Consider the following 24,270-nt stretch of genomic DNA (forward strand, 5'->3'; position numbering starts at 1 on the left):
TATCTGTGTCTTCGTTATTATATGTATGGTAGACATACACTCTCTCCAGCTACCTCCATAATTCTAAATAAAAAGGAGAAAGTGTGACAGCTTCTCTATCAATACCTGCTCACGTGTGGCAGGTGAACTCACAGAAATCCAGAGACTGATCCAAATGCAGCTTTGCCTTGTTTTTCTACTCCCAGTTCTCTTTTCAAGAGTAGGAGTTCCTGAGAGATGTTGAGGAATGAAAGCATTCAACTGGAGAAAAGTCTACCAGATGATTATTGATCCTTGCACTGATTTAAATGCCAAAAGTCCAGTTCAGCTTTTTGTTTTTGATGAAGTAGTAGAAATACCTAAGCAGCAACATGACTTCATTGATTTGATCAAACAGCACAAATATGAAAAGCATGTTTTTATCAGAAATAGCATGAGCAAAGTTTCCTGATGATAACTTTCCTTTTCAAATAATTAAGGATATTTTGTGTGATAGACTTCCTACAGTTGGGAATTCAGGCCTTTGTCATATAACAGCACTCAGTTGCTTCTGAGTTCCTGTGTGCACCTAGGAAGTATTTGTCCATATAAAATATATTGGCTAGGTTTATATTAAGCCATTAAATAACTGGTGTGTAAAATCATTTGTTCTTCAGAAGGAAGCATGGTCAGTAGTGTATACCAACACTTCTGTTTCAGTGTACAGGCTAAGAAATATCTGTGATGTTCATGCTGTTCATAATGGCCGTTACTTATTTTCTGCCTAAAGGGTCTTCTGACTGCCTTGACCCATTTCAGCTTTCTTTTGTCTTCTGTTTTTGTATAGATCTTGGTTTTGTTCTTCTTCCATTCTTCTTATACTTAACAGAAAGCTCTTACTCAAATTTGTCTTCAGTTCAAATTGTGCAAAGCATTAACTGATCAGGATCTCAGTTAATGCTTCTGCATTAACTGATCAGGATCTCAGTTAATGCTTCTAATATATTCTACATTTGTCTTTGATGCTTGTGTTTTTCTGATTGTAGCTGCCAGCAGCTTTAGTGAGAAGCTGAGGTTGTCATTTTTTAGATGAGTTGGTTAAAATGCACTTTTTATGTCACTCTCTTGTGAGTGAATATACAAATCTCTTTAATTAGGCATGTCATAAGCACATGACATTATGGCAAATACTTTAGGAATTGTTGCAAACTTCAAAACGTTCACTTTTTATTGGTTAGCTTTTCAGAGTTTTTTTGATACTCATAAGCCAGGCAGCTAGCTACCAGGAAGTGGGGAGTGTAGGGAAACCGTTGATTCCAGAACTTTGGTTCTGCATATTAGATTATTTAAAGGAGGCCTTATTTAGCACCTTGTCTACTCTGACTCATTTTAAAAATCTTTATGTATTTTCTGTAGTTTTAGGACTTTTTCTGGTAGAAGATGAGGTATTGAATTACCAGGGTTGAATTACCATAGTATTGAATTACCATTGGATAAAATACAAAATATAATGCCCAGGAAATATTTAATGTTAAATGTTAATTTAAAAGTTTCTAATGAATGTTGTGGGTGTTTTTTTAAGTTGTAAGACAAATTGCATTTATTTAAATTGAATGTAAACTCATTGAAACACATGTACTGCTTAGTTGAGACAGAATTTAAAGAGTATGTTTGTAATGTTTGTAATGATCTAAATACTATTGATATGAGACTGTAATAGTTTGTGAGACATGCACTCTAGAACATATTTAAGGATTGTAAGCTTGTTTTGGACAGACTTGGTTTTCAGGTCTCCATGGGATGTGCTCATCTGCTTTGAATGTTAATGGGGCAGTTGGAGCAGACAGAGCACTCTGCTGCAGCCGGAGTTTGGCTCAGGTTCTGGATTCACTGATTGTCCACTTGTCCTTCCTCACAAGCCTTTGTGATTATACCCACTTTGAAGTTGAAAGGTGGGTGTATTTGACCTTTTAGACCTCCCACAATTGGGATTCCATGACTGATTAACAAATGTGCAGAGGGGGAATGGGTAATTGTACCAGTAAAATTAATTATTAAAAAAAAAAAAATCTAGCCGGTTCATTCTCTCTGCATCTTGTAGGAATGTTATTTTTATTTTTTTTCCCAAATTGGAAATTGTTTTAAAATCAGATTCAAGGAGAATATTAGGAAATAATTACACACCTCCATATTTTAGTAATTTTTAAGGCTCTAGTGGTCCTGATTTGCAGTCTGGCTGGCTGACTGAAGACACAGTTGTTGTTATTTGGTTTGTTTTCATGTATTTTGTGACTGACTCAGTTTATATTTGTGAGGGAGTGCTATAGTGGAAATAAGTCTTTTTGGCAACCAGAACCAAACTAAAGTTCCCTTATTGACAGTTTTATTTCATACCTTGTTAAACAATCCATATTTTATTTGAAAAATAGTGGCCTGCATCTGAAAAAAGGGAAAACAAAAGAGCAGTGCAGTGTTATGTAAATCTGCTTTAGGAGAGAAGTAACAGTCAGAATAACCCACTGAGTGTGTTAAAACATGCTTTAGGACCAGCACAGATCTAAATAGCTTAATGCTTCATTTGGCTTCTGATAAGCGCAATTAGATGCTGCAGTGAGGAATTATCCACTTGGTGTTACATTTTTTATTTGTGTGCTTGTAGCATTAGAAGCTATGGGGTTTGGGAGAAATTTTTGAAGTCAAGTTTTGGAGAAGTAGGCTGAAGGATCTTAATGGTTTGTCTCTCACACAAACATGCCCAGGTACACAGCTGTAGCTACCTCCTGCCAGTCACAGCAACTCTTAATTCCAGCTTGCAGCAACTCCTGTGTGTGCCATACACTGCTGCTGTGAAATTTAAGTCTTAGAGCACAGTGCTGTGTTACTGTGTTATTAACCCAATTTTCATGATGTGGTGACAGAGTGTATTATGTCAGCCTAAGGTGCCTTTTCCCTCTACTCCTTGGTCTTCTGTCTTACCTTATATGTTTTCTCAGCATACATCTCTCTAGGAGCCTGCCTTAGGCTAGTCTTGAATTTAGGATTCCTCACACGCCTTTCTTAGTGCACCTCAGGCCAGGCTAGGTGCTGTGTATTTTCTCCGTTGAGTCAGGATGCAGTGTCATCATGATCTAACTTAGGAAGTGCAGTTGGAGGATAGAGAACTTTTTGGATGCAGCTGTCTTACTGTCACTGTCTTCTTGCAGATCATAGCCTTGTACAAATTGTCTGGTGGCCTGTGTGATGGTGTCAACACCATCTTAATCTACTAGTAAAAGCATTACAGCTCTGTGAATATATATATATTCTCTTCTGACATTATTAGGAATGGAAAATCTGATTATCAAATGTGTGTGACAGCATCTAGAAGAAAGAATCCATACTGGCTGTAAAGTTGAGTCTGGACCAAAGTTTAGTCATGGAGCCCATCCTGCAAATATGAATGAATATATTTTAGGCTTATGGGAATAAGTGTTTCTGTTGATGATGATTTTCAAAAACTGCAACAAAGCTTGGGCCCAGGTCTCTAGAATGGGTGGAATTGTGCAGAAATGAAAGATTTATGTGAAAAGCAGAAACAGCTTACAGTATTGTCTGTCACCTCAGTGCCTACTCTCTTTACCTCAGCATGGACAAATAAGAGGAGATGTACAAGATACAGGCTGACATTTTAGACAGGAATCTTCACATTTGTCAGGACTATTTGCTTCAGTTCCCTCTTTAGACTATACTATGACATTGCAGGCATTGCTTTCCAGCTGTGAAGAACCAGAAGAAGGAAAAGTAGGTGAAGGAAGGAAGAGGGTTCACTGTAAACCAAATCCTTTAAGTTAGGTTAGCTGCACTCAGAAAAAGTTTATGGCACTGATAGTCTCTTAGTAATTATTTACAAATATCCAACAAGTCATGAACAGGGTGTAGTATGTAAATGAGATTTTGATTTCAGCTACATTAAGTGGCAGGTAGGCACATCTCAGGACAGCTACTTGCAATAGCCTGTTGAATTTATCATCTGCAATTTTTTTGTTGTTGTTGTTTTAAACAATGAAGGGAGCATAATGATTATTTCACAACCTTAAAACTCACACACTAGTAATACTCTGTATGGAGTACAAACCAGACAAATTTAAAAAAAAAAAAAAAGAAAGCAAGCCAGGATAACCACTGGGAAAAGCTTAAAAAATCTTAAAAGCTCATCACATTTATAAAAGGCTTGTTTCTTCCTTTCATCTATCTTCCTGCAGTGGTTTATTTACTCTTTTCCAAGGTAGACATGGTACATACTTTCTAAAAAAACCAACACTCTTTCTTTAAAAAGACAAAAGCTCTACTTAAAGCACAGTGCCAGAAGGTAGTTAAAAGTCTAGTTACAGTTTTAATGATTGTGTAAGAAACAATACTGAAATTGAGAACTGTTCACATACAGAGCATACTCATATACTTGCTCTCATTACTTAGGAAACATAAAAATTATTAGAAAGACACATTTTCACACATCCATGTATGCACAAGTCTAAGCACAAGTGCTAAGACACTGAGCTTACTGCTTAAGTCACTTCATCTGATTTCCTGTGAAGAGAAACTTACTTTAGCATATTCTAATTACAAGCATGAATCCTGCTTTTGACTATTTAGATATAAGCAACTGTTTGTCAGGGAAGACTGCTTAAATCAGCAGGATGACAATAGCAGAAAGAGTACTTGAACTGAAGTCTCTGGTCTCCTTGTTGTCCAGAAGTTTCTCTGACAATATCCTACATGCTTTACTTTCAAATAATTTATTCTTCTCACCCCATTAATTTTCAAATAGGCCTGGGAATTGCTAATCCATATGCATTACTGCTCTTAATAAGAAGAAATAGGCATTAAGGTTTTTTTAAATATTAGGAATTAAAGCTGCTTAACCATTCTTAATTTGGAAGTCAAGTTTCAGAAAGATTAAAGCATTCCAAAACACGAGGCTGATACACTGGTACGATCACAGCTCCTATCTCTTTTCCCATTAGCCTGTAATCTCTTAGAAGCATTTCATAATGGCTATTAAATGAAGAAGTGAAGATTTGCACCTTTTTTTTGGTTTTTGAGGAAATAGCCAAGGACCTTTAGTTCTGCTGAACCCACATTTAACAGAAATTTGATAAACATATCAAATCTGATAAACATAGAAGTTATAAAGGAACTTTCTATCCATGGAAAGGATAGTTTTAGCTGAGTAGATGCAAGGTTTCTCCCCTTTGTCTTTGAAGCTGGCAAATCTTTGTGCAGTTTATTTGCTATACTAGGCACTTCTGTCTGGAAGTCAGTATAATTAAAATATGGGGTTTAAGTAAAATACTCTATTCAAACTATCAAGGTCCTTCATGAAGGAACATGTTTCATGAAAGATGCCATTCTGTATTTTGCAAACCTATTTCTGAAATGCATGTACACAGAAATAAGACTACAAAAACATTTTTAAAAAGCTTATAAGATAATGGTTTAAGTTCTCCAGACCCCCTCCCCACCATTTTTATTACAACTACTAGCAAAGTGTCATACAAAAAGGCTTCAATGTTTTTTGATGTTCAATTGTGACTGTTTATAAAGGAGGAACAGCCAAAATTCCAGATTTTAAGAACTCTTTTCTACAAGCTTTCAGCACTTGAGCGCCAGTGTTCCCTACACAACCTCTCTAGCAAACTGATTCTTAGACTTAGATTCACTCCTCTGTAGCCATCATACTCTGCTTCTCATATTTCCTAGTCAAGACAATGGTGTCTACCTTCCTTGTGCTCCTTCTCTCTCTCCATTTCCTATTCAAGTTTGCTCCATTTTCATTTTGCAAGCTGTACTCTTCCGCCCTCTCCACCATCCTGACTCTCCAGCAAATAGTCCTGACAAATGTGAAGACTCCTGTCTAAAATGTCAGCCTGTATCTTGTACATCTCTTCTTATTTGTTCATGCTGAGGTAAAGAGAGTAGGCACTGAGGTGATAGACAGCAGCTGAAACACTGTTGTGTTGTGTAGAGGAGTAGGAAAGGTGATAAAGGTTCAGAAGAATCTGCAAGATTTGTGTGTTCAGTGGATGTGACAGTTTGAAGAGCTGTCTCAACTCAAGTCCAGTTTCTGTAGTAGTTTCTTGCAATTACAAGGTATCTGTAGGTGGATGGTGGTTGTGAGGATGGGGTAGAAGGATCAGCAGCTTGATGTTAGCCATGTTTAGTTTGTCCAGACCAACAGTTCATTAGAAAATTTCTGTGAGAAAATTCCTGAGATGAAATATAATTGTTACCACATACAGCAGATCTAGTATTTTTTTTTTTGGTAATTAGTAAAATTATCTTATAAGCACATGCATATATTTCACTCTGCAATTTGAAGGAAATAATTTAGTCTGATAAAATAAGTTGTTAGGGAAAGAATTGCTGAATCAATTGTATTTCCAGCAAGTCTTTTGAGAAGCTTCAGTTTTGTTCAAAATCTATATGGAGATATTGTATCTCTGAATCTACCATTAAGGACATAGTAGGTCAAAGCAAAGATGGTTGTAAAATTCATAGCTGAATGTATTTCTCCTTAATTTCAACCCAGTTAAAGGGAAAGAATGCTTGTCCTGGTTATTAAAACCTGTTAGCAGGACAGATAGTGTGTACCTCTAAAAAACTTTTTAGATAAAGAGAAAATGCTTTTATATCAGTTTAAGTGAATTTTGGTTGGTTTGTTTTCTGCTGAAAACTTCATACTTTCTTCTGAAGGTTTCATTTTTTCCTGAGGCATTCATCCCATTAACTGAATGGGACAATTGAATAGAAGAGAGTTGTATAAATGAAGGTAGGAAGTGGTTTTGTAATTGGAATCCAACATAATGTAAAGGTTTCTCCAGAAGACTTAATTTGGGCTTTCTGAGCCAATTTCACTGACTTCATTATCTCAGTGTTTATTGTTACCTGTAATCATGTGAACCTGCTTCAAGGACTGAACTCTTTGCAGCAGTCTTCCTTCCCTTCCATCCTTGGTGTTGCTGCTCAAACATGCTCCTGAGGTAGCAGCTGTTGTCTGAGGAGAGCATAGGGATGTCTGCCAGTTTGTCATCAGGCAAATTAAGCTGTGTCAGCTACGTGTGTATTTATGTAATCGGTATTTTTCTACATTACTGTCTTTCTTGGATCTCACAAATGTGTCTGTGAATCCCCTAGACATGGGACTGCTGTATTTCTTTGGCAAGTCTGAAGTTTGTGAGAAGAGCTTGACTTTTTTCTTCCTCCCTTTTAATGCAGTTCATTTCCTTGGACTCCTCCTGGGAAAATTCAGCTATTCAGCTGGGAATTGGCTGTGCCCTGTCACGCTGGTTTTTCTATGGATACAGGTCTCCCTTTAGTATTGACTATTCTGTTAAAACAAATCATACATTATGCAGAAATTATGTATTTTTCTGATTATAAAGCATCTTGACTATTTTTTTCTGAGCTTGGAAGGAGAGTGTTGAGACTGGCAATTTGTAACTTCTGTTTTCAATGTTATTATATACAATGGAAAAGGCAATTCAGTGAGGTAGTATTCCCTGAAGTAGAATTATTGATTTTGTTTGTAATTTTGAAAGCTTTTGGATAGTTGGCTTTACAGTAGAGGTATTTCTAAGTGCTGAACTGTCTTTTAAGAAGCCTTTTCTGGGACATAACTCAGAAAAACAATGTCTGTGTCTCTCTGTTTTGTCTAGCATATTCCCTTAATTTGGAATAGTCCTCAGGTTAAATGAGAAACCACTATATTTAAAAACCAAAATAAAAGATAAGCCTAACAAGAGTCTTTTGAACTAATAACAATTAGTAATGCCTCCAGTTCCTTCAGAGTGCTACTCCTGTTCTCTTGAATCATGGGCTATAAGCAAATAATGTATTGGTGTGATTACTGCAATCCAAAACAAGATAATAGAAGTCGAATATTTTTTAGAAGCAGAAAAATTGTTACTGTGATACTCTTTAAGAATGTGGAGCATAGAAATTCTAATACTTGTGAGAGATTATTCAAAATGAATGTTCTGTTATGAAAAATAATTTCAGGTGTTACTATGCAGTTGCTTGAGTACTACCAGGGGTGTGGTGTTGTGTGTTGTGTCATAATCTGTTGCATTCCTCAAAATCAGTTTTTAAATTTAATATATAAGTTTCCCATCCCACAAAACTAAGGACACATTTTCCGGATTATGAAAAAAATATACTGTATTCCTAGATATAATATAAATCTTATATTTTCTGATGTCCTGATTTGTGGTTGGTCTTTGGACTGGGGTATTAACTGGTGTTTAGATTGCTGTGTATCTTTCAGAGACATCCCTGAAGTTTCTGTGGCAAGCTGCCAGTTGCTAGCCATCTTTTCTGCTGCAATCATGAGCCCTTTCAGTTTGTCTTTTCAGAGAGTGTTTTCTAGCCAATTTACTTAATTTCTGATTCCAAGAAATGTTCTGTGGATGTTGTGAACCCATCAGCCACAGTGAATAATTCCTTAACAAATCACAAGCTAAAATAATTTGCATGAATCGTCAAACAATTTTTCTATTTTAACAACTTCTAACAGAAGATAGAGCTGTAGTTGTCAGGTATTTGACACTGCTCTTTAACTTTCATGTGTGGATAGTTGAACTCTGACTAGTCCATAGTTATAAGAAAAAGATAGTCTTTCCATCTAACTAGGTTGTTACACTTGAAGTTTTTAAAATAAGCGTAAGTTTAGAAAAACCCCTTTTCTCTAATTCTTTCACTTCTAATATTGATTTTTTTTTTCTTTTAAAGTCTAGGGACTCCATCAAGTTGGATGACCTGAAGGCAGAGGTGTCCCCAAGAATTTCAGCAGAAGATCTGATTGACTTGTGTGAGTTGACAGGACCTAGTCATTCCAAAACACCTGTAAAGAAAACAAAGCCTAGCAAGCCAAAGCTTCTGGTGGTGGACATCCGTAACAGCGAAGAGTATCCTTCAAGTCTGAGTGCGGGCTTTGCTAAATCCTGCCTGTGTCAATTACTTCATGTCTGCAGACTGATGTGTTCCAGTGGCACATTGTGGAAAGAGGCATCTGGTAGAGGTGGAGTGGAGGAGCTGAAGGTCAAGTGGGAGAGGCCTTTCTGCATGGAGAGGTGTGGTTTGCAGAGCAGAGAACTAATGCATTTTCCCTTCCCGTTTTAAGTTGTGGGTTTAGTGAAATTTCTTTGTATGAGTAGCACAAGTGCTTTAATGCTGCATTTTTCTTTATAACAGGTGTTGTTGGCAGACCTTCCCCATTTAATATAAGCAAAAGAAAAGGTGTGAGGCTTTCCAATTAAATGGAAGGGAGATAGAGAAGAGTTGATAGCTCATATGCTTTGCCAATCCCTCAGTGGAAAATTGAGTCCTACTGAGTGCCTTCTAGCTATGTCAGGTAATGCAACCATGTAGCCATCCTAACTTAAGTCCTCTAGTAGCTGATAATAAAAAAAGACTTACAGGTATTTTGGAGCTATATTTTTTACCAGGGTCACTACCCTGTCTACATCTTATGTGTTCCTTTTCAAGTGTGCAGTTCTTTGCCTAAGGAGTATCTTTTTAATTCTTTGTGGTTGTTTTGTTTTTTTTTCCTGAAATAGTATAGCTGCAGGACTGGGATTGTTTTCATTTGGGAAGGGGTAGTCCTTCTTGAAGATGTTTTGGTATGTTTGAAATTTATAGTAGACTAAAATGTGCTGCCCTTTAAATAATACATGGACTGATACCGTAACACCCATATGGTATTAACAGGTAGGAAGTCCCATTAAAAAGGAAGCCTGGTACTAAAATTGCCCTTAAATGTAGTCATTAGTATATCATTTGCAGAAGAAAATATCTGGTATGTAGAAAGTTATCAAGCTGTCAGCAGCTGTGTATATACAGGAGAAACCATAAGAATACTGTGATCAGTGTCCCGTTCATTCATAAGGAAACCTGCTTTGTGTTTGTCACAAAATTTCAACAAACTAAGATAGGATCAGACTGTTATGTTTCTGTGGTGTGTTTTTTAAAATGTGACAGACCACTGTGAGGTGTTTCAAAAATATGATCATTTTCTATATTTTGGTTTTAGTCTTTTTCACCATGTATGTCTGTCATGCTAAACTGTGCTTTCACTTTGTTTTCTTAGTGCTGTGAGAAAAAGCATGAGGGGACTTCCAACAAGTATGAGACATGCTTCATATTTCATAATATGACCCACATGAAAGCTGAGGGATTGTTTTGTAATGAATCTCATGTTGCAAGACCAAGAGCTAGCAGCCCTCTTTCCCAGAAGACAGAGTTCTAACAGAAGGCTTTTGAATGAAAAGCTGTTACACACAAAGCACTGTTTCAGTTGGCCAGCAATTCTTCTAAGGCTTATTTCATTAAGCATTTTAGCAGATTATTGGAAGCTTTCCATTCATGTGTTGAAAGTTATAGCTGCAAATTTATGGTCTCTCAGTCCGTAGCACAAAATCCTGGCCTTTTTGTTAATTGTCTTAGCAATTAGAACTGTTTTTAAAGACTAGCTCATGTTTCTCTAAGTGTACTCAGTAGTTTAAGTAACTAAATTTGTCCAAAGTTATTTTCTGTCTAAATGATGATCATTTCAGAACCTGATCAATAGCAGTGGGAGTTATGTGGTTATAAATGGGTTTGGGGAAATGGAATTGGCACAGAGGAGTGAAAGAGGGGTATAATTTTCTCATTCAAAATAGAAACAAACTGACAACATTAATGAATGGTGCATGATTGTCTTTTGTTCTTTCAAATGTTTTTATATAGCCATGCTTTTCTCACACTATGACAGTGATGATCATAAAACTAAAATCATTACATAAATAATGAGAAATTAATGCTATGATTACTCTAAGTCAGTGAAATCTTACCCCCATTTAAGGCACCTGCTTTATTTAATAGGATTCTGGGATTTAATTATAAATTTACCTAGCTTTCTGCAAGTACAGTAATAGAGTGGCTAATCTCAGGATTTGACATTGTGTATATTTTTGCAGAACTTTGCTGTTTCCCACCTCTTCAAAGCTGTTTTAGCTTATAGCTGGGGAAGGGGAATGTTCCAGGCATGTGTGTACAGTCTATGAAAATAATTCAGAGATTTTTAAAGGCCATGGTGTGTTTTCAAATTCATAAAAAACTAGGTAGTAGTAGCCCAACTTAATTTTTACTGAAGAGACCTTTACATTCAATATTTATTTATAAAATCCCATTGTATGATCATCCTCTGAAAGTGAAGGGCAGCTAACTATGATATCTCAGAGTTTGTTTGCTTTTCAGTACCCATTACATACTAGCTTTTAGTTGGACTACAGATAATATATGTGGTGCTCATTGTCTGGGAATCTGAGGTCATAAACATTAGAATTTCAATTTGGATCAAAATAGTAGAGGACTTGTGGGGTTGACAGGAAGTTTGAGGACATTTCCTGATAATCCCTGTTTAGTTTTGGTTCTCATTTTAAGTACTTCATTATTTTTGCATAAAATGCCTCTAGAAGAGGTGCTCCAGCTGCTTATTGGTATTTGGCTCCTCTTAACAGACTAGAATTGAAGTCCACAAAATTAGGTATACTGGGGATAGTGGCTCTTTAGCACTAAATATTTAATTTAGCAAATAATTTTCTACAGTGCCGTGCACTGTCTTGCTCAGCAAGCTCTCTTGCTTTCATATGTAGTGTCAGAAGGTTTTTCTCCATATGAGTAAACAGTAAATGAAGTTTGTCAAAATACTGTATCACAAAAGACCAGTGGTGGTGTATCATGGCAGCCAGGATGAAGAGCTGGTTCATACTACAGTTATTCATGTACCACAGGTTTCTCTGCCTTTCAGATCTCCTTAACTGATCCTCCTAAGCTTTAACCGTGGCCATATTTCTGGCAGCATCAATGTCCCTTTTACATCAGCATTTACTGCAGAAGGGGATCTCATCCTGTGCCCAGCAACTGCCACACTGCAGAGCTTTAAAGGAAGAGTTGTGGTGATTGTAGGAAATGTGGTGAAGAATGCAGCTGCTGTAAGTATATTGCTGTAATGTATGTTTTTATCCTTAAGAGATACATCCATAGCATGCATATGGCAGTAGTAAAAGAAGCTAGAGTCTGGAAAATTTAGATTAGGATTTTGTGTATGGTGACAGATTTTGGGCTGGTGTTTTTGTTGTTGCTCATTTCTGCTTCTAGAAAAAAACTTTTCCCTTCAGGTGGTCTGCATCTGAGAAGGTTGATGTTTTGAAATGAAATTGCTTAATATTATCTTCTTCAGCTTTAAAGTCTTTATTGTTGTGTCAGAGAAGTGACACAATGTGTTCTAATGTGTATCAGTAAAAACTTTCATAATTGGCTTGCATTTATTTTTTGCGGAGTTAGGAAGAACACATAAGGTGAGCTGGATGGGGACAGATACGTTATGAAGTGGAAAGGAAATAAGATAATATTCATATTTCTACTGGTAGGAAACAATATATTGCCCAGTTTTTTAGAATCACTTGTTCCTGCAGTTGTGCTTAGTGAAGAGGAGAGTGATCCTTACTGGTAACTTTTGTATGATATATTTATTTTCAGTGCCTTTAGCTAGACAGGAAGAATATTCAAACTTGCCTGTTCCTTTCTATAATTAAATATTTGATGGTGTTGAGAATTGACAGAGTAACAAGTGAAAGTGCATAAATATTTCTTCCACTATAATTCTCTCAGGTGAAGGAAAGTTACTTTTTTTTCAGACACCCTCTTAATTATGGTTTACCTTTAGTTCACCCATTTCTTAAACCTGTTTACACAAAGAATGTGAACTCTAACCCTAATATGACAAGGAGGGCTGGGAATCATTAAAAGGTCTTCATGTCAGAAACAGCAGAAGCATCTTCGCAACAAATGATGTTCAGTTAATACCTGTAGGGTGTTGTAAGAAGATGGAGAAATCCCTTTTATTAACCTGCATTTCATTGTTTAGAAAATTAACTTGTGATAGGTATCAGGTTTCTTAAATAGTAACAGAGATGGCATGAAAGAGACTGTAAACTATCTCTGACATAGTTTCAGTAATGAGTATCTAGGTTTGTGTGTGAATCCAGGTAAGTTCATATTTTTTTAGTGTTTCAAAATTTTTGAAATGAACATGAAATGTTTCCATTGCTGTGCAGCTAAAGAAATCTTGTAGTGTGCTTAGTAAGTGCAAGTACTTCATTCACATGGGAGGTGGTGTCTTATCCTCTAAACCCAGATTTTCTGCAGCCGAGACAATGTTGACCCAGAATTGTCAATATTATAGCTTTCCATAAAGAAAAAATGCTGCTTTGCCTCTTGATTTGCTCTTGGCATTCTTGAAATCCTAACTGAAGAGTTTTGAGCTTTAAATAGCAACAAAATACTGGATTGGCCAGTTTGACCACAAATTAATTCAATACTAAAGCCTAAATACTGGTTGGGACTCACCACCTCTATCACACCCTTAAAGTACATATAAAACCAGCCTCAATTTTACTGTGTAGATTAAACCTTTTCTTTTGTGGATAATTTTTTAAGGCTGGTTTCAATTTTACTCTGCATAGAACTGTCTGCCACTCTTCACACCCAAGACATGTAGTTCAAGGCTTGACAAGTGCAGTAGTTACTACCTTTTCAATTTTGCTAGGTAGTCCAGTCATAGGAAAAAAACAAAAAGTGAATGCATGGAAACAAAACCAATTTTTGTCCATGTTATAGGATGCTCAACTTGAACTGTGTATTTTCTAAACAGAGGTATGTATTTCCAGGTGAAATGGGATGAGCCAGAAATCGTACCTTCTGCCATAAGGGAGAAGTTTTAAATAGTGTTCACTGATGCTTACTCCACTAAAAAATTGGAGATTGGCACTGTTATATGTTTAGGTTAAATTTATGTAGGTCTGAGAGGAAGGGGTAAGTGGGAAAAGCATTAATTGTTATGGGGTTGTTTATAATTAGAAGATTGAATCTTCCAATTGTGCTTCATATAAACAGCCTACTTGGCAGCCCTTAAAAATAATTTTAAAAGCGAAGTGAAGTATACTGAACAGACCTGTAGAAAAAGACCTTTTGCGCTTCATTTCTGTTTTTATTTTTTTGCATTTGATTAAGTGCCATATGATAAAATTAAATTGGAAAGAAAATGTGTATAGAGTATGAGATGTGAGAGGGAAAACTGAAAACTTCACCACAACACTATTCTAGCAAGAGCAAAAGGAAGCCAGCAGTGTCTCATAGTGCCGCTGGATCTGACAGCTGTGGCTCCAGATGAACATTTCCTTAGTACCAAATTAAAACAGGGTAATTCTGTGTGGTAAGGCATTGATGCTAAAACCCTAAAAGTTAAATTAATTTATTGGCTAATGTACAAGGGCCTTACTGATTGCACTATTAGCAGCATAAAGGTTGAAAAGAGGTTTTATATTGAAAAAGAGGTATTATATGTGTTTGGCTCACACTCCTCTGGAGAATATTCCTTCCTTTAGGCTGCTTCTCACTTGGTGCCAGCCTTTCTTCTAGGTTTTTCTGGGCGCTTGTTAACTGAGCAGATATCTGTTTGTCTCTGAAAACAGCAGGAAAGCTCCACATTACGGGCATTATTTTGGATAATTTATTCATCAATCCGATTCTATTTTGATATTTAACTTTTGGATATGTTAAATGGCAGCAACTCCTAAATGAGTTGAATTCCTCTTTCCCATAGACAGATAAGCAGCATAGTCAGATAAGCACCTTGTAAATTCTATTATGCACATATAATCATTCCAGTTGGGAATATAATAATTAAATGGGCAATAAGTGTTCAACTGTAGCTTCTTTTTTGGGCTAGGATAAATAGCGTGTCTCCTGATTTTTGTCAGTTTCAAAATCAGAGATACAGCAAGTAAATAGGTGGATTATAGTTATGCATATGTAGGACAGGGATTATTCTGGGTCTTTTTATGAAAGGGTGACATTACATCTTCTTCCCTCCTTCAGTCAGCTTTCAGGTGCTTAGCCATTATCTGTTTCCATTTCAAACTTTTGTCTGTATTACTGCAGTGTTGACTGAATTTAGAACAGGAGAAATACCTTACCTGACACTAAATCATTCTCTAGCAATTTAATTTTGAAAGTGGCACACTTCTACTTCTGTCACATGGTTGTTTAGTAAATGTGTTTCCCCCAGTGGTTTTTTTCTATGTGCTTTATTGACAGCTAAATGCTATAACAATAAAATACACAGGACACTTTGATCTGTCTAATAATTAGCAACTTATTTATGTTTTGCTTGGAAGAAGACAGATAAGCTGTAAGTTAAAGCTTAAAAATCATCTGTCTTTATAGCTGGGAAATAAATTCTAAATTGTAAATTCTAATTGTTACATCGATTACTTTTTGTCTAGATAAGTTATGCTGCTATAAATATATTGTCTAGACAACCTCTATAACTTACTGAAGCAAAGCAGTCATTCTTATTGCATTGCAATAGCTAATAGATAAAATACATTAATTATCTCCAAAACAAAGATAAGTTCTGATTTTTCCATTAGGTCTTTCTGACCATTTTCAAGACAAGAGGGAGGGGGTCAAATTTAAAATTATTTTTGTATAACATATTCTTAGCTTGGAAAAAGGATTTTTTTCTGTATGAAAATAGCAATTAGCATTTTCTTTCTCCCAGCACACTGTCAAAAATGCATTTTTTCTTATATGAAGACTGAGACACATAGGTTAAAGTGTCTGATTGCTACTGAATTTTTGTGATTTTATTGTCATCTTCCCCCTGGCTTTTTAAAGGCCCTTGCCAAAGAAGCAAGTCTTTGCATTATTTCTTCAGTTATAAACTTTTCTTAAAACCACAAATGGACACCTACGAAGCTTCCTAGAGTGATCTGAAGATTAGGTATTGCATAGAATACTAAAGGAAAAGTGCTTCTAAAGACAAATATAATTATTTGGAAAGGGCCAATGAAATTTCTGGAGTGCAAGTAAACAGAAATTAGGCGATAAACTTCTGGAGATGTTTCCACTACACATCTTTTAGACTCAGTTTCCATGTAAATAGTTTCTGCAGAAAAGTGACTGAACAAATGCAATGAAAACTCTTCTCTTTGCAGGGATGGAGAGGCCCCTTACAGTTCCCAGAATGGCTCTTTCATGTTTGTTTTGTTCAGGACCTGTTATCTGCTTTAAGACTCAAAGTCTACTGCAATCATCAGAGCCTCCTTTGTTGCTTTTAATGAGGAGATTAAGCTTGTATTTTGGAAAGTTTGAAACATTTTAGTTAATCAGCAGCAATCCTTCTGCTTGACCTCTCCCCGATACATGGTTAAGTCTTCATTATTTTATTCCATAAATTTAGCCCTTTTTATTATTGTAACATGTAATGTATGCATGCTTTCCTTCATGGAGAGAAAGCAGGGCTGCAGTCTTCTGTGCCAGTACATGCTCTCCACACAGCCCGAGAGAGACACTTGGGCTGCCAGCCAGGATTTGTGTTGTGCTGTTGTAACTCTGCCCCTGACCCTGGCTTTGGTTAGTGTGCCCTGAATGCCTCAGGTACAGCAGTGATGACCTAAATCTCTCACTGTTCCAGCCAGGTATGAAAGAGGAAGCGAAAAAATGCAAGATCTTAGGAGCAGAGTTTGAGTGTTCATTTTCCTCTGAACAAAGTGCCAAGGAAAACAGGCTAATTCTAGAACTCCAAAATAGGTTCTGTTTTTTAATGTTTTACTGAGACCAATGGTAGCAGTCATTGGAAATTCTTGTTATTATTTGATGTAGGAGTTGTTTGGCCTGTCTGTCTGCCTTTCTACACAGAGGTTTGGATACTTCTGGACTGAGGAATCATGGAGTCCTTGGCTTTACCTATGAAAATAAGCCAGAGAGATGCTGGCAAGCAGGATGTCAACTCTTTTCAATCATCTGGGAAATCTCTGAGGACAGGAACTGTGGGAGAATGATGAGCCTAAATCTTGCAGTGGTGCTGTCAGGCTCCAGAGTTTCTCCAGACATCTGCACTGGCTGTGGTTATAGTCTTTGTGGACTGCACCTGTGAAAGAATACTCTTGTCCTTGATGGAGCTTGCATGGATTAGGTTGTATCCATGTTGTTTAGGGCTACTGCGTTATCATGTAAAATTTTCACTTTGGGGCTGTTTCTCAGCTCTGAGAGAGTTTTGCATTTCCTGGTATTTCAGTTCAGAGAATCTGAAATAGTGATAACTGAAATAGAGATAGTATTGAATAGTTCAGGACCATGTGTAAGGATATACCAACCAGAATGGTGCTGGTGAATTTGGCAAATACAATAGCCATGCTGCTTGTCTGGAGCAATGTTGTTTTGCTTTTTCTGAACTGTGAGTGAACCAGCCTTTGAATAGGATGGATGGACTGGCTGACTGACTGCTGCAGAAGGGTTTGAGTAGAAACTGGAACAAAACTTGCAGTTTGGGTTGTGTTAGGAAGAAGTGCTATAAATCACAAATAAATGTTTTTCATTATCAAGTACTTCTTTTACCATTTTTCAAGATCTAGGGCAACCCATAGACCTGGGGGGAGGAAAGTAGAATCTTTCACAAAGATTCATACTTCCTTTTTTTTATATCCAAGCCAGCTGTTATTCCTCTTTTCAAAACTACATATTTCTGTTCCCTAATAGCTTCTTTTATTTTCTGTTGAGTGAAAAAAAAAGTTTTCCTTCTGTATTTTCATTTTACATTCCATTCATCTACAATGCGTGCACTGCGTTTATTTTCCTCAGTATAAATTAGATGTGTTACAACAGCTAAATATCTGCCACTGACTTTAATTTTCAAGTGCTCACTTTCAGCTGGGTGTTTTTTTTTAGTGTATATAATTTCTAGGTGGAAAATTTAAAATACAGGTGTTTGAAATTTATCACTTGAAAAAATATGAGTGTTTACTCTTACTTTCATTCTCAGTAAAACTTATTCTGAAACCAGCTATTGAATACCTGTTTGTTTAGGCTTATTTTCAAACCTTTGCATGTAAGTCCTCTAAGTTGTTTTCGCTGTGTTTTTGTACTGATGGAATGGAAAGTGTTCCCTTTTGGCCAGGTCTACATATAGAGAATTTTCCTTTGATCTTTTTAGAGCAGCTAGTTCAGTGTTCCACCCCTCCCACCCCCTAGTATGTGTTTGAACCAAATTGTCCTTTCTGTGTGTTTTTTTTTTTAACTTCCATTCAATTTATGGTAATACTAGAACCAACAACTAGGCACTGTTTTGTTTATATGGTAGGTTTTAGGTTCCTATCTTTTCCATGGTGTTAAAGTGTTGTTTTATTTATCTAGAATCCTTTAATATAAGAAGCAGCTGACTAAAAATAATCTTGTATACAGGATCTGTGTTGTGGAATATGGAGTGTTGTTTAAAAAGGTGCAGACTGATCACTTTGACTGTTGAACCTTCAAAGAGGTGTAGGTGAGCTCTTGGACTGAAATCACACAGCAAAATAGACTGCAGTTCCTGAGAGGTTTGTGTAGCATGCATTTACAAGTGAAACCTAGAAATAATCTTGTGGAAATGAATGAATCCTACAAAATTTGGTTGAGACTTCTCCTCCAACTTCTATTTCCTTCTGACTCTTTCAGAGTATGCTGTTAATATTTATACCATGGTAACACTTGTCACAGCAATCATTTTTGGTATTCTAGTACAGTATGTTACTCTTCCTTCCCTCCCAGCATGCCCTTTAATTACAGCCTGTCACAAGGATGTCTGAGAAAGTGAATAATGTGTACATATTCGTGGCTGGCCCGAAGGGTGCTGGGAATGAGGCTGCTCAAGCTGTTGTGTTCTTGCACTCCGTGCTGTAGACAGTCTGAAAACGTGACATGCCTGGCATAAGACATGCAGCACTTGCAAGCTGTTATTTTCCTGCTTGGAGCAGGGTAGTAAAAACATTTTGATAAATTGTCCAATGTGCAGATCATTAAGATGCTTAAAGGAGCAGTCCTATTGTGCTGTTTATATTGACAGCATGAGCATCACCAAGGCAAGATAAAATGTTTAATATTTGCCTAAATTTTGGTATGAATTTGCTGTGATCTTGTCTGTCTTTGAAAGCCTGACTTTTTGTATCTGCATGAAGAGTCTTAACCGACTACTTTCAAATGCAAATTTCAACTTTCTGGCTCAGTTATGCTCCCCAAGAAGCAAGTTTTATGTGGAATTGATGGATGCATTAGTTAATAGAGCAACTGTTTTTCTACAGTTTTCAGCAAAGTCATCATGTAGTAGTCATTAAACAAGTTTCTAACTTATCCATTCATATGTAATATTTGCTGTGAAAAACAGCAAGAAGAATTTCAGTTTGGAAGTTCAGTTTAAACATTAAATGCAACCAGGGAAAACACAGTAACTGAACTAGGGACTCTCGTTTTGAGGAAAGGCTGCCTGAAGCAAAAAGTGAAAAGCTTAAAGTCTTGTATTATCCCTTGAAGCCTTTCCTGAGATATGCACAACTCCCACTTCCCCCAACTAGACTTCCTGTCTAAATGAAAAGAGAAGCATTATGGAGGAGTGTGATCATTTGATGGTATGGGGAAAGATATATTTCAGAAGTTATGTCAACACAAACATTTGATAAATTTGAGGAAGTTTAATCATGTAATAAAGGACAGTTTCTAGGTACAGAAATGTATATTTTTATAATGGACTTTAATTGTACACTACCTTTATATGTTTCAATACATCTGTCTTTAAAATGTAGGTGCTTTACAGGTTGCTAAGAATAATGTAGCCCATGGTTTTATCTCTTCACCATGTTATTTTCAGTCTTAACAGCACCTTTGTAAATTGGATTATTTAGTAAACTACAAATTACATATTCAGGTGCCTGTTAGTAAACCTGTAGTTGACACTTTATGATTGTATTTATAAAGGAAATAGAGCCCCTGTATGCATTCCAGGATGGCAGTTTCTGCTGTAGAAAGTCTGGGGCATTCATTCAGAAGAGCACCTTGGGATTTATTTGATGCATGAGATTTTGCTCTTTTTGGATCACTGATTTTTTTTTCCAGTTTTTTAGGAAACATTAATTTTTTTTAATCTTTATTTCTTGGGTTCAGGCTACTGATATTTGGCATAACTGAGGGTCAAATTGGGGAGAAAATCTGTTTAACTATTTCAAATAGTCCTTCCTCTCGTGTCCCTCCATCAGTGCATACACCAGAAATAACACTCCACTGTATTTTGAAAATAGTGGCTTCATAGAGTGTATTTTGGCAAGGCAAGTTATCAGGTGGTGTTGGAACATTTCAGAAACATGGTGAACAAGTTCCTGTTCTTGTCTGTGATAGATGGGCTACCTCTGTCTGGTACAGGGTGGCACAAACATGTACAGAGGAACAGAACTATAAAAAGTCAAACCTTTAATAAAAAAAGACTGCTATGCCAGGAAGAGAATATTTCTAAGGCTATTCTTTACCAAAAGTTACTATTTCTACTTTCAGTGAAAAAAGGGGGGGGAAGGCAAAAGGTAAAACTAGGAATGTCTCTAATCAGCTCAAGTACTCCTTCCATGTGACTTAAACCTGGAGTCTTCTATGCAGTGCCTGGGCAGATGTATGTGCAGAGCTCTTGGAGGCTGATAATGGGAATGAGATGGCAACTCTCATCTTATGTCAGTGTGCCTCTAGGGCCCTGACTTGCAGCTAATTCCCACAGTAGTGAGATACTGATAACAGTACTTCTCCTGCTCAGTGGTTTTTTCCTGCAGTGTTCACCTGCAATATTTTGAAGTTTATTTGCAGTATTTCTCACTGAAACTAGGCAGACAACAGCTAAAAGTTCTGTGACAACTTAAAAAAAAAAAAACAAAGTTGATTTTATAGTATGTATAGTGTATCATCTTGTGCTTTCTGCCATCATTGCTATCAGCCCCAGATTTTGCAGTGCTTGCTTCCCAGAGGACCTGCAAGAAGCAACAAATTTCTCACTATAAGGTTGTAAAGTAACCTTGTCATATGCAGTGAAGAAAATGTATTTTTAGACATACCTTCATTACTAAAGGAGCTCTAAAATACAGTGGGACACAGGCCTTAATGCTCAAATCCCAAGTACAAGGCATTTGTGTATTTTCTTTTAAGACTACATTGAATGGTAGTTATATTAGGGTTAGGGCATTCAAAACACTTGGAGCAGGGTTTACAGTTTATTATCAGCATTTTAAAATTATCAGCAGTCAGAGTGTGGAACATCTCTGTTGACACATGGGACATTGTACTCAGGAAATAACATGGTGCTTCCTGCCAGCCTGAAGGATTGTTGCCATTTTTCATTTCTGCTGGCTCTGAGCGGCGTTGGTGTCCAAGACACAGCACTGTCCATCAGTCACAGGTGGAGAGCACTGTGAGGTGACAGATATGTCCATGTGAAGTGGAGGTATCTGGTAGGAGTGTTTCACTAGGAATATGAACTATTTTTGTAGTTCATGGTATGCACAGCTGAGTGCTATCTTTGTCTCTACTATATGCCACATCTTTATGGACTGTGATTACAGCAAGAGGTATTTGGACTCTCCGAGTGATGTCTCTGGGCATATTACACCACCTGTGTGGCCAAGAACCTTTCCAAAAGCATAGCATTTACTTTACTCGTGAAAGCTGACATCCACATATGGTGTAAGTTTGCTGTCAGCTGCTTTGATTGCTTGATTGCAGGTATTTTTTCTTATTTGATTCTTTGACTCCTGTACTGAATAACCCAAACTGATGGGGAAAGAGATGATTGAATTTCTAGTCTTCCCTAGGCAACTACATGAAACAAATTGAATAGCCAAAATGTTTACAGGTAATGGTGTAATTTAGTTATTTGTGCAAAGTTAGTGACCTGGACATCACACTTGCACATGTTCTCAAATGGCATCACTAATTATTTTAAAGAGTCAAAAAGAGAATTGCAAATGTTTTACACAGGCCATTGGAATCATTCAATGATTTTATGAATGGTACTGATTTGACAACTAAGTTTAAAGAAACAGTCTCAGACTTGGATGTTAGAACAATCTCTCACAGCTTTTGGAAATTAGGTGAAACTATTAGTTTCTTACTGATTAATCCATTTTGGTGCTTGCTTTTTAATGCATTGCAGTCTGTATGTAGAAGGCAAGTTTGACATGTAATGCGCAGACTATTGTTTGGATTTTGGTATTCTGAAACATAATTTTGATTTTTTTTTTACTCATAAATGTTTTGATATACAAAATATCTTTGTCAGTGCAATAATGTTTCACAGGGCTACTATGTGGAAAGTGGCAACTGCTGTGTTTGATTTATGGTGTGAACAAATTGAGAAGAGAGGCTCTCAATGCTGGGGGGACACCTGCTTGTACTATTTAACCTGCCTGTGGGCAGATTGGTGGGAGCGGGGAGGATTAGAGATGGTAGACCCCAAATTCATATCTGACATCTGTGAGATCAAGTTGCATCAGACAGGTTTGCCAGGTTAGCAAATGACTATACCTTCAAACTGTGAAGCTTGTACACTTGGGAACTTACAGAAAGGACCTGGGAACTAGATTAATGCACAGAAAAGTATTAGTTAGTTCATGCTTTGAGAGAACCTCCAGCAATTGCCATGAGATTAAACAGTCCTTTTAGAATGAGGTAAAATCCTGCCTAAGCAGAGATAAATTAAGTTTGTTGTTATTAGTGTGACACTGCTTCAAGACCACAAAATTCATCCCACCTGTCTTAACACACTGGCCTGGGCTCCTGTGTTGGACTAGTAGGTGCAAAAAAAGAACTTCTTAGGGTCTGGTAATTGTTGTTTAATTTGCCTTACATAACAGAAAGTTATTGTCACTTAATGACTATGATATGCAGTGGGCTAATGATATATCTGTTTCAGTTTGCAGCTCATCTAGTGAAAAACAAGTACCCAAGGGTCTGCATCCTTGATGGAGGAATCAACAAGATCAAGCCAACTGGCCTGCTCACTGTTCCTTCTCCACAAATCTAAGTGACTGTAAACCTTCAGGACAATTCAGGACAATCTGAGGAGGAAAGTCCTACCTCCAGATAAACAACACAGATATCCTGAACCTAAAGGGCATTATGGCATCTTCACAAGCTATCCTGATGATCAGTGTCTTATCCTGCAGCTGTAGAGCCCAGAAGTTTTTTCTTTGTTTAATATAAAGCTTCAGTTGGAATTGATCCAAACTGAAGCTTTAAGCTTTCCAAGAAACCTCTTTCAGCATTGATGCAGTGCAGAAGAGTTTGGGCAAGTCTGAACACAGAAAGAGGAACTCATCTGGGTTTTGGTATCTTGTGTTTCTGTGGAACAAAATTAACTGGCACTTGATGGCTCCAAGGTGCATTTAGATTATTTGGAAAAGTATTTTACTGTGAATATTGAAAGTAGCAAAAGGAAACTATACCATGTATATTGTGTGAAAAAGTGTGTTCCCTAATATTCAAAACGTAATTGCTGTGTTTTCTGACCTGCTTTATTTCTGAGAAAGTGAGTTTTTTCATCTGATTTGTAAATAAAGATGTGTCCAAAATTGAAAGTCACTGTAAGAGCAGCTGCTGATTCAATCCAAAATGTATCACAAGATGGAAAATTTCTTCTACTCTGTGGTGAATTTAGCAATCTATTTCTATAACCATATCAAATGTAGCAATTTGGAATATCTGGAACAATTACACTTACCAGAAAGTTGGGCTTTCAGCAATACTGTGTCTTAGGAGTATAAATCTTTTATTCTTAAAATAATAGTGTGCTTCCATTTTAGGAGCTCATGCCTTGGAAGGAAACATTGCAATTTTAATTTTCATGTGAAAACATTCTGGAATTAGCACTCTTGTATAATTTGGAAGTTGAGAGTTTTCTTTGGCCCTCTACTCTTTCAGCTAGTGGTATCCATTTTCTTGGGGATTTTTTAAGTCCTTAAACATGAACTTTAACAGATTGGGACAGCAACCTGTTTTTGAAGTAGACTGGATACAAGTGCTGCAGATGTGTGAAAGCAGGCTCCTGTGCAGTAAAGATGTGGGAATTACTTTGCTCTAAGAAGCCAAAAGCATTTAAAGCACTGACAGAAACAGGAATTGGCATATCTCTTGCTGAGAAGCTAAGCTTGATTCAGACAGCTACCACCTTTCAAGAGACATGGTTGAAAAAACCCAACACCCTAATTCCTCCCCCTCAAAAATCCCATGTCAGGTTTGCTATCTTGTCAGGTCTATTCTAAAAATAATTCTGGAGATGGGAGGAAGGCTAGGAAAATTAAAGAATCTGTCTTCAAGAATGTTCCTTGAAAATATTGCATTTAATCCAGGAAAACCAGTTATGGTAATATAAGTCTGCCAGTATGGCACTGA

General features: G+C 36.8%; 1 protein-coding gene across 3 annotated transcripts in view; it reads left to right on the forward strand.

Annotated features, from left to right (window-relative positions):
* The window catches only part of TBCK (TBC1 domain containing kinase), an 80,845-nt gene extending 57,395 nt beyond the window's left edge, over window positions 1-23,450 (forward strand). For all 3 annotated transcript variants that reach the window (XM_062493797.1, XM_062493798.1, XM_062493799.1), the window contains 3 exons: window positions 8,725-8,900; window positions 11,807-11,966; window positions 22,793-23,450. In XM_062493797.1, coding sequence (XP_062349781.1) covers window positions 8,725-8,900; window positions 11,807-11,966; window positions 22,793-22,903 — 447 coding nt within the window. In that variant the 3' untranslated portion in view covers window positions 22,904-23,450. The remainder of the gene's footprint in view (window positions 1-8,724; window positions 8,901-11,806; window positions 11,967-22,792) is intronic.
* The last annotated feature ends 820 nt before the right edge of the window (window positions 23,451-24,270 follow it).

Source organism: Cinclus cinclus, chromosome 5 (assembly GCF_963662255.1).
Source record: "Cinclus cinclus chromosome 5, bCinCin1.1, whole genome shotgun sequence".
NCBI classification, from domain to species: domain Eukaryota; kingdom Metazoa; phylum Chordata; class Aves; order Passeriformes; family Cinclidae; genus Cinclus; species Cinclus cinclus.